General features: G+C 36.6%; 1 protein-coding gene across 2 annotated transcripts; it reads right to left on the bottom strand.

Moving 5' to 3' along the window:
• Positions 1-240: 240 nt before the first annotated feature.
• Positions 241-10,960, bottom strand: LOC133634987 (adhesion G protein-coupled receptor L4-like). 2 transcript variants are annotated; one of them, XM_062027645.1, is made up of 7 exons: positions 10,170-10,960; positions 9,843-10,046; positions 8,300-8,520; positions 5,445-5,511; positions 5,294-5,385; positions 913-1,074; positions 241-753 (listed from the first exon to the last, which is right to left on the bottom strand). In XM_062027645.1, the coding sequence occupies exons 1-7, from the start codon at positions 10,188-10,190 to the stop codon at positions 618-620; spliced, it is 903 nt and encodes a 300-aa protein (XP_061883629.1). In that variant the 5' UTR covers positions 10,191-10,960; the 3' UTR covers positions 241-617. The 2 variants fall into 2 exon arrangements, with proteins under 2 accessions (XP_061883629.1, XP_061883630.1); XM_062027646.1 differs by having other exon boundaries at positions 241-750; positions 906-1,074; positions 10,170-10,940.
• Positions 10,961-11,183: the final 223 nt, after the last annotated feature.

Genomic DNA, 11,183 nt, shown 5'->3' with positions numbered 1-11,183 from the left:
AAACCCCCAAAATATTCAACAATGTACTACAATTGTTTTGTTTTTTTACTTCAGTAGCTTTTTTTTTTGCATCATCATCATCTCACTTTACTGATTGGCTGGGATAAACTAATTTTTTTTGTCTCTTAAAAGGAGTGAACGTTTAGGAATAATGTCCATCCTGTGATATAAATCCTAAAAAAACTAATAACCGACAGTTCAAAGATCAAAATAAACAAATTAAACACACACAAATTGCTTTTTTTGGTTGTATTTGTTTGTGCAACAGTAAATAAATGAAGATGCTGTCAGACTGTACAGTGCTGCCATTTAGCGACAGAACATAAACGACATTGTGCAAATAGCAACAAAGTCCATCATTAATAATTATTGAAGCTAAAATACAGTACATCTAAAATTATAATTATACAACACAATTATTTTAGAAATAATCAGTCGAATTGAAGGAAAACAACACTATTATACATGTAAATAGTTTTCGTTTTTTTACTGTACAGTGTCTACTGGATGATGACCACTAGATGGAGACATTGCTCTTTCTTCCTCTCCAAGAAAAAGGACGTTTGTTTGTTTATTTTTAATTTAACACTGAAACACGTGACTAAATCCAGTACATGTCACTCTTGAGGAGGAATTTGATGACAAGAAGATGATTGTATAAAAAGTGTGAAGGACGTGAGGGTTGTTTCATCTGAGACATTCAAAACAACACGGGATGTTTTTGAACAGCCTGTAATACTCCTCTTGAATCTGCAATACAAAACATATTATTCATATTATTACTATTTATCATTGTTAGAGCATGACAACAATACAAAATACATTGGTTAATACAAGGTTTTGCTAGTTGTGTCCGAATATTAATAATAATAATAATGCCAATGATGATGATGATAATGCTTGACCTTCCTGGAGAGCACGCAGAGGAAGATGAAGATGAACATGCCCTGGAAGGCGTTGGCGATGGTGAACAGGTACGCAGTCAGCGTCTTCTCATACAGGATGTGCAACACTCCAAAGGCCCAGGTGGCACCCAACACGAAGAGCAGCGCCATGGCACCGCGGGCGCACGACCTGCCATGCCAACCAATAATCAAGTCTTTAATATCTTCAAAAAAAACATGACTTCCATTCAAATAATGTACTCTCCAACAATATAATGACCTCATTAAATATTACTCTTCAAACTGTGGCCACAAATATGAAATATACTATACACTGAAACTCTCTGCCTTGTGTTTAATGAATACTTAGGTCTACTACACCACTGAATACATGTTGTCATTATGGTGGTACTTAATGAATACTTAGGTCTACTACACCACTGAATACATGTTGTCATTATGGTGGTACTTAATGAATACTTAGGTCTACTACACCACTGAATACATGTTGTCATTATGGTAGTACTTAATGAATACTTAGGTCTACTACACCACTGAATACATGTTGTCATTATGGTGGTACTTAATGAATACTTAGGTCTACTACACTACTGTATTTAATGTTGTCATGATGGTGGTACTTAATGAATACTTAGGTCTACTACACTACTGTATTTAATGTTGTCATTATGGTGGTACTTAATGAATACTTAGGTCTACTACACTACTGTATTTAATGTTGTCATTATGGTGGTACTTAATGAATACTTAGGTCTACTACACTACTGTATTTAATGTTGTCATTATGGTGGTACTTAATGAATACTTAGGTCTACTACACCACTGAATACATGTTGTCATTATGGTGGTACTTAATGAATACTTAGGTCTACTACACCACTGAATACATGTTGTCATTATGGTGGTACTTAATGAATACTTAGGTCTACTACACTACTGTATTTAATGTTGTCATGATGGTGGTACTTAATGAATACTTAGGTCTACTACACTACTGTATTTAATGTTGTCATTATGGTGGTACTTAATGAATACTTAGGTCTACTACACTACTGTATTTAATGTTGTCATTATGGTGGTACTTAATGAATACTTAGGTCTACTACACCACTGAATACATGTTGTCATTATGGTGGTACTTCTGTGTTTTCTGAGGGGAGAACTTGGTGAAAAGAGTTTGAGAACCACCGATCCAAAAGAACAATACTATCATAATAAAACTAGGATATGACCAAATACAGCTACTGTACAAGCTATACACTGACTTCTCTAATATAATTTTTCTTTTATGTAAAAAAAAGATGAAATAATAGATATTTATTTATTTATGTATTGTTAAAGATTGAACAAGTGAAAAAAATGGTGTTTTCTAGTAAATACAAGGACATGATTAAATAAGTTCTGCTTCTTCCTACTCCCTTTCAAAGGAGTAAGAATGTTCAACTGTAAACATTGTAACTTTTCCCCCAAAATGGCCATGATTACCCAAAATTCCAGGGTTTCCGTTACATTTTGGGTCATCTTTCAAACTTGCATGATTCTCACTCGATTCTAAAATTCCGGGATCTCCCAGAATTCCCGGTGTTCCAAAGCCCTATTTTCACCTCTCTGGAAAGTTTTCACAGTACACATTTTTCAAACAACTCCAACCATTCCACTTTCAAAACCTTCCTCTTGGTAGGTACAACAAAACTTTTTTTTTTTTTTTTTGACACAAATTCCCAATTTTCCCGAAATTCCAGGAAATCCGAAATACCATTTCTTAATTCAAACTGTTACTACGTCAATGGTTTTCAACCGGAAAAAAAAAAATTCCAACGGCAATCCATACATATCATCTAGGACAATTGTGCTAATATCAATATGTTCAAACATTTTTGGTTTTTCTGAAACCTCCAAATTTCCAGGAAATTCCCACTCAAATGAACGGACATATCCATAGTTCTACAATGCCCTAAATGGTCAAAATGTTGCAGCTTTTTTTTTTACCCGATTCCGACCTTTCAACCATTCACACACACTACTCTTCTGATATATCAAAGGCAAAACATGTTTTCCATTTCCCCAAATTCCCCGTTTTCCCAGAATGTCCATGAATTTCCCCCACTCACAATGAATTGGCAATATACAAACATCTGCATATTTCAAGTTTCTCATCTGATTTGAACCGTTCCACTTTCAACACCTTCCACTCACCTTGAACAATCAAACTACCTTCAGTTCAAAAATATTTCAGGAATTTCCAGAATTACTGGTTTTCCATAGCCCTATTTTCACCTCTTGTCCCAACATTTTCACAGTCCATATTTTTTCAAAAAATTCCAATCATTCCACCATCAAAACATTCCTTGTTGTTGGGACAACACAATGTCCCAATGTTTCCTTCGTACAAATACTTTGCTTTCTCGAAATTCCAGGAATTCCAAAATACCCAGTCTCATATCAAAGTGTTAGTATGTCCACATGTTTTAACCGATTCAAAATATTCCAACACCAACCCATTTTTATCATCTAGGACAATTGTGCTAGTATCCATATTTTCAAAAGTTCCTGAAATACCAAAGTTTTCCATGAAATCCCCCCTTCCAGGAATTCCAAAATACTATAAGTGTTACTACGTCAACATTTCTCAACTGATTAAAAAAATTCAGATACCAACCCATTCATATCATCTAGGAAAATTGTGCTAGTTTCAATCATTTAAAAAAAATCCTAGTTCTCCCAAAATTCCAGCAATTAGGGTTAGGGTTAACCTACCCATTCTCAATTCAAATTGATTAAAACAATTCCAACACCAACCAATTTATATCATCAAGGACATTTGTGATGATATCAATATTTTCCTGAAATTCCCAAATTTCCAGGAAATGTCAATTCAAATGAATGGACATCTTCAAAGTTCAACAATAACCACATTTCTTAAATGTTTGCGTCATTTTTTTGTTGCCCCATTCAGACCTTTCAACCATCCACACACACTACTCACCCTGGATAGAAAATGTAAAAGATGTTTTCCATTTACCCAAATTCCCGGTTTCCCCAGAATTTTCAGGTATTGTATCGCCATTGACAATCACTATCCCACATTTCTTACCCGATTTGAACCATACCACTTTCAACACTTTCCACTCACTTTGAACAATCAAATTACCATTTTCCAAGTTCAAAAATATTCCAAGAATTTCCAGAATTCCCGGTTTTCCAAATCCCTATGTTCAACTCTTGTCCCAACGTTTTCACAGTCCATATTGTTCAACAAATTCCAACCATTCCATCATCAAAACATTCCTCTTAGTTGGGACAACAAAACATCCCAATTTTTCTTTGTACAAATACATTTCCTAACCCTAAATTCCAGGAATTCCAAAATACCAATTCTTAATTCAAAGTGTTACTAAGTCAACATTTCTCAACCGATTCAAAAAATTCCAACACCAACCCAATCATATCATCTCGGAATATTGTGCTAATTTCAATCATTTAAAAAAAAAATCCTGGTTTTCCTAAAATTCCAGGAATTCTGAAATACCCATTTTCACTTCAAACAGTTACTACGTCCACAGATTTCAAATGATTAAAACAATTCCAACACCAACCAATTCATATCATTGCGGACAATTGTGCTAGTATCAATATTTAAAAAAAAATCCTGAAATTCCCAAATTTCCAGGAAATTCCCATTCAAATGAATGGACAAATTCTAAGTTAGGCTATCGAAGGCAAAACATGTTTTCCACTTCCCCAAATTCCCGGTTTTCCCGGAATTTTCAGGAATACACCCATCGTTCGCACGCCATTCCTACTGGATATCGTAGTTGTTGTTGTTGCTGTTTCTGCATTTTTATGCAAACATGTCCGAAATAAACATTTACAATACAATACAATAATGCAAAATAATCCACCATGGATGGGCCAAAGTAAGTTGTGAGTGCCAGCACTTTGATAAAGAAGGTGAGATACATGACTGAATTCCAAAAAGAACAGAATCAATGATGTGTAAAAGTTTCATTTTGATGTATTTTGCATTGTTTTCTACAAAAAGCTCAAATTACTCTGGGTGTCTGTATGTATTTTTTATGGGGGAGAAAAATGCTTTAGTTTGAATGATTTGGTCTTGGTCAGATTTTGAAGTCTTGTTGTGTATCAACATTTATTTTTTGTATTATTTCACATGGCTGTGATTAAAATACAGAAATGGGCGGAGTCAAGTGTTTCTTCTGCATAAAATGGCATCCTCTGCAGTACACATTTATTTGTTTTTAATCTTTTGTCACAGTTACACATTCTAGAAAAAAAGGAAAGATATGCATATATCTGTTATGCATGTTCACAAATGTCCACTGCAGAGGACGCTGCTGGTAATGATGATGTCATCTTCATAATCCTACCTGATGTTCTCATAGTGGCTGATTTCAGGCTTTTTCACCTGCGTGTGTCGATACACCTTGTAGATGATCACTGCAAAGGCCAGGAGATTTACCTGAGGGAGAACAGTCTCATCACACTTCAACACATCAATCTGATGCTTGTGTTGCTTACCAGGATGATCAAACAGGCGGGACCGATGAAACTCCAAATAAAATGATTTTCCGTGCTCAGCCAACACCTGAAAAAAAAAATCAAACTTCATTTGCTGGTTTTGTTTCTCTTTTATTGCTCAAACTCAAAAACTAATTCAAAACATGAGAATAATTCATACAAACTCATCATGCAGACATCCTACACTATATTGAATATTTTACTATACTATACTAAAGTATACTATACTATCTGAATCTGCTGAAAAATGACTTTTGGACTAGAAAATAATAAGGGTGTCCCAATATGTTATTGATATTATATATCATTAAAACATGTGTGATACAAGCAGTCCTGCAGTGTTTACTTGTGTGTGATATCATGTGCGATACAAGCCGTCCTGCAGCGTGTTTACTTGTGTGTGATATCATGTGCAATACAAGCAGTGCTGCAGTTTACTTGTGTGTGATATCAAGTGTGATACAAGCCGCACTGTATCGTGTTTACTTGTGTGTGATATCATGTGCGATACAAGCAGTCCTGCAGAGTGTTAACTTGTGTGTCATATCATGTGCGATACAAGCAGTCCTGCAGCGTGTTTACTTGTGTGTGACATCATGTACGATATAAGCAGTCTTGCATCGTGTTTACTTGTGTCATATCATGTGCGATACCAGCAGTCCTGCAGCATGTTTAATTGTGTGTGATATCATGTGCGAAACAAGCCGCCCTGTATTGTGTTTACTTGTGTATGATATCATGTGCGATACAAGCAGTCCTGCAGCGTGTTTACTTGTGTGTGATATCTTGTGCGATACAAGCAGTCTTGCAGCGTGTTTACTTGTGTGTGATATCATGTGCGATACGAGCAGTCCTGCAGCTTGTTTACTTGTGCAAAGCTGGAGAGGCAGTTAACTAGGGGTGCATGAAAAAAAACTATTCACTTCCGAATCGCAATAATTTTTTAAATTTTTCATTATATATAAATTAATAATCCAGAATTTTTATGTATCGATTTAACCCCCCCCCCCAAAAAAAAATTAAATAAACAAAAAAACAACAACACATTTTTTCTATTTTTGTAAGATAATTAATTATTATTGTACGTTACGAGAATCGGTTTGAATCAATTCTAAAACGACTCGTAGCCCATGCTTGATGTTCTCCAAAAAATATTTACAATTTCTTATTTTTTACTGAAGTCATTTACAAAAGGTAAACATGCTTGGCTATAGGCTACTATGAGCTAGCAGCTATTCAATTTAAAGACCGCATAAGTCCATTTCAAATGGTAAATAATAAATAGGTTTTCCCACCAACCATTGCTCTCTGTTTGACTCATTTCAAGTATGAACGATTCCAAGCGCTGTGAATCTTTGGGCTGATAACCATTCAGATTCCTGAGTGACGATTCAATTCAGAATTGATTCTTGATTCAAACAGATTCTTGCAATGTATTATTTGGAATAATAACTATAATCAACATTTTTCAAAAAAGGTGAGAAACTTTTTTAGGTTGCATGGAGATGTCCTAAAAACGTTTTTAAACAAATGTATTGTAGTTAAAAAAAAAAAAAAAAGAAAGTCAATCAATCTTTTTTTAAATGTATTTATCCATCCATCCATCTTCCTCCGCTTATCCGAGGTCGGGTTGCGGGGGCAGCAGCCTAAGCAGGGAAACCCAGACTTCCCTCTCTAGAGTCCAGCTCCTCCCGGGGGATCCCGAGGCGTTCCCAGGCCAGCCGGGAGACATAGTCTTCCCAACGTGTCCTGGGTCTTCCCCGTGGCCTCCTACCGGATGTATTTATTGTTTTGCAAAATTATGAATCCATTTAGAATCGGAATGAATAAGAATGCTGAATCGGATTTGAATTGATTTTTTGTGCACCCCTAATGATTCACGCTGAGATCGTATCCGATCAATATCCTTATCGGACAAAACTCAAAGCTTCAATGTTGGTATCGTATCAGAAGTGAAAACTAGGGATGTCCGATAATGGCTTTTTGCCGATATCCGATATGCCAATATTGTCCAACTCTTTAATTACCGATACCGATATCAACCGATACCGATATCAACCGATATACACAGTGGTGGAATTAACACATTATTATGCCTAATTTGGACAACCAGGTATGGTGAAGATAAGGTACTTTTTAAAAAAAGGAATCAAATAAAATAAGATAAATAAATTAAAAACATTTTCTTGAATAAAAAAGAAAGTAAAACAATTTAAAAACAGTTACATAGAAACTAGTAATTAATGAAAATGAGTAAAATGAAGTGTTAAAGGTTAGTACTATTAGTGGAGCAGCAGCACGCACAATCATGTGTGCTTACGGACTGTATCCCTTGCAGACTGTATTGATATATATTGATATATAATGTAGGAAGCAGAATATTAATAACAGAAAGAAACAACCCTTTTGTGTGAATGAGTGTAAATGGGGGAGGGAGGTTTTTTGGCTTGGTGCACTAATTGTAAGTGTAGCTTGGGTTTTTTATGTGGATTTCATAAAAAAAAAAAAAAAAAAAAAAAAAAAAACGATACTGATAGTAAAAAAAACGATACCGATAATTTCCGATATTACATTTTAACGCATTTATCGGCCGATATTGTCGGACATCTCTAGTGAAAACGTTCTATAATCAACATTATCTTTGGGAATTTCGGAATCAACCTGAAGTAGAAGTGCCATTCTATATTCATCGTTTGTTCATTTGAAGTCTGGTCTTCCACTTCCAAATTGCTTGGTCTTATTTTGAAATGTTCTCACATGACTTCCTCTTCTCCTTGCACACAACTGCTACTGCACTTGTTATTGAAGCTAAGCTGTGTGCGTCAAGAAACAAATATATGTATAGGAGCGCTCACATTTTATCAGTGCCGTAATACTTGGAGCCCAGCGTGGCGGAGATGGCGACCACCACGGCCGGGCTTCCGTAGCCGAAGACGTAGAAGTTACGGTGCAAGAAGCCCTTGTTGTAGATGACGCCCACCACGATTAAGTAGAGATGGATGCCCTCGATGCACATCCAGGCAAAGGCTGCCAAGAAGAAATAGTGCAGGAGACCCGCAATAACGGAGCAGAAGAGCTGCCGGGGAACAAAGAACAAATGATTGACCTGCAAAAACTCAAAAACCTAAATGTTGGTTTTCACGTTTGTCCACCACGTTCCCTGCAGCCGTAAAACTCGGGCGATATCTTTATAACGAGGACATACAAGTGATAGAAAAAAAACAACCAGTTGAAGCATTTTGAACAATACAAATAATAATATAAACAATGTGTCCCTAAATATACTTGGGATTTTGTCATAAGGTTAACGTTCCTAAAACAAAAATAAGAAAACAATCTTTAATGTCGTCCAAAATATTGCAACATTTTACAGATCGTTTTACAACTCGTATACATCTAATGTGCAAAGAGAAAGACTAATAAAAGTCCTGAATCCAGGCGATGATCCGAATCAGCCCCAATTCTGACCTTTCCTGAACGTTTCATCATAATGTGTCCATAACCTTTTAAGGCATTTAGCTAACACACTAACTAACTGACTAACTAACTGCAACAGTTACCGTAAATTCCAGACTATAGGCTGCTACTTTTTTTCTTGTGGCTTATAAAACGATGCGATTATTATATATGGATTTTTCTTTGCTGCCAGCCATAATGCAAATAGTTACAAAAAACCAAAAACAAATACACTGAATATGTGTGTTATTGCACCATCTTTTGGACGAGTTCGCTCACTGCAGGTGCCTTTTTGCATAGACTGAGCTTTCAGCCGGAAGTAGAAGTGCAATTGTGTCTACTAGCCAACTATAGCGTTCCTACTAAGTTTTACAATATAACTAAAACAAGTCTTACTTATTAAAAAATCCCATGTGTGATGTATGTAGGAGTGTTTTCATGCATATTTGTACGTGTTATCGTAATGTAATCAAGCTAGCATTGTTAGCATTACCTAATAGGCTAACACGTTTATGAGTGTCTGTTAGTATTATTAACTTACAATGACATTCTTTTTGTATTGTTTCACTTTCACAAATTCCTCAGTAAATTCACCAAAACGTCACCGTGGAGTTATTGAGTATGAACATGACTTATGTTTTGTTTGATCAGCCGTTTTACTGCCGTGTTACAGACACCGTTTGGAAACAATTAAGGTATGTAAATAAACACTTTGTGTAAATAACTTGTTTCACAACTTATCGTCCAGTGCGACTAATATATGGGGAAAAAGTCCTTCTAAAATTTAGTAAGTGCGGCTTATAGTCCAGAAAATACGGTACTCCTGTTTGTAGAGTAAATTGTTCAACTTCAATTCTAGTCACCTGTCATCATTTAGACCAAAAGGATCTGGGTGGACAGTTTCCTTCTAAAGGTAGAGTTCTAATAAGAGTCCAGGGTTACCTTGTGTGTGTTCATGTTGATCCCCACCAAGAAGATGAACTCGGCCATGAAAAGACTGCAGCACAGGTTCTTGTGAATGGTGGTTCTGGTGCTCTGGATCCCGCTGAAGAACCAGAAGGTGAAGATGCACATTGACAGGCAGATGATGGAGATGATCATCCCCAGCTGGCTGATGCGGGTCAGGACTGTCTGGTGGGCCGCCAACTGAGTGTCGGAGAGTATATATTCAGTCATGGTTTCTAGTGGACGTGTTGCATTAACAGCTGTCACACGTCGATGCGTTATCAAAGATACTTGGTGTTCAACATCAAAGCGAGGAACTCTCACGTTGGCTCGCCCGGACGACATGAGGACAGCAAAGTGTGTGAGGTGGCTGCAGGTGCAGGTGGTGGCGTTGCTGCTGACGTGCACCGTCCTGCAGCCGCGTGTCGCCCAGCGACCCCGCAGACTCTCAGTCTCGTAGTCCCAGAAGACGCACTTGGTCACGTCAGCGTCGGTGTCGATGGGCTTTACAGGACAACAAAAGGCATGGACTGATGTTGTCAAATGGAACGGGCAGAAACTGATCAAAGTGACTCCGGAAAATAATCATAAACTGATTATTATGATTGATTATTTCTTAACTTCTTCAATAATGCCATTAATCGATTAGTGGGTTTTGACAGACAGGACCTGGATAACTTGAGGCCACAAGCAGGATTTTATTTTGAACACTTTTAGAACTTTTTGAAGTCATGTGAAACCATTTTTGTACTTTCTCAATCAAATTTGAGTTTAATTTAATGCAAGTTTTGTACCAAAAGAAATTCATGGGAACAAAATTGTTCAATAACGAAAATTAAAATATTCCTGCGGAAATTTTGATGGGCCTGCTATCTGTGCCATGGACTTCTGGCCAGTGGTCGTCGGAAGCCGCCGTACTTTTAAGATGGTTCGGAGTGTCCGAAGCTGTGTGTTTTAGGTGTAACTATACAAAATGAGCTACAGAGCTAGCCTGAAACATTAGTATGCTAACACGTAGCATATGTGCTAAAGATGGCATGCTAACAGTTAACATGTCTCACACGTCAAGTAACGTGGCTGTAATGTGTATGGCTGCTGAAATAGAGAAAAAAGTGAAAAATAAGCAAAAAAGTTAGCATGCTAATATTAACTTGCTAGCATGCTAAAAGTTAACAAGTGTCACGTACCAAGTTATATGACTCTGGAGTAAACAATTGCAAGTGTTGCTCAAAAAGTTTCATGCTAATGTTAGCCTGTTAGCAAGCTAACGTTAGCATTCTATCAGTTACCATATGTCACATACCAAGTTTTACGACTGTAAGGTAAATTGCTGTGTAA

The sequence above is a fragment of the Entelurus aequoreus genome, linkage group LG19 (genome assembly GCF_033978785.1).
Source record: "Entelurus aequoreus isolate RoL-2023_Sb linkage group LG19, RoL_Eaeq_v1.1, whole genome shotgun sequence".
NCBI classification, from domain to species: Eukaryota; Metazoa; Chordata; class Actinopteri; order Syngnathiformes; family Syngnathidae; genus Entelurus; species Entelurus aequoreus.
This window is presented reverse-complemented; position numbering and strand designations above follow the sequence as displayed.

Excerpts from the sequence above, each read along its gene's own strand:
- LOC133634987 (XM_062027645.1), bottom strand. The coding sequence starts at position 10,190 with ATGTCGTCCGGGCGAGCCAAC. Across the intron at positions 5,512-8,299 it reads TATTACGGCACTGATAAAAT|GTGTTGGCTGAGCACGGAAA; the intron begins GTGAGCGCTCCT and ends TTTTTTTTTCAG. Across the intron at positions 5,386-5,444 it reads CCGCCTGTTTGATCATCCTG|GTAAATCTCCTGGCCTTTGC; the intron begins GTAAGCAACACA and ends GTTCTCCCTCAG.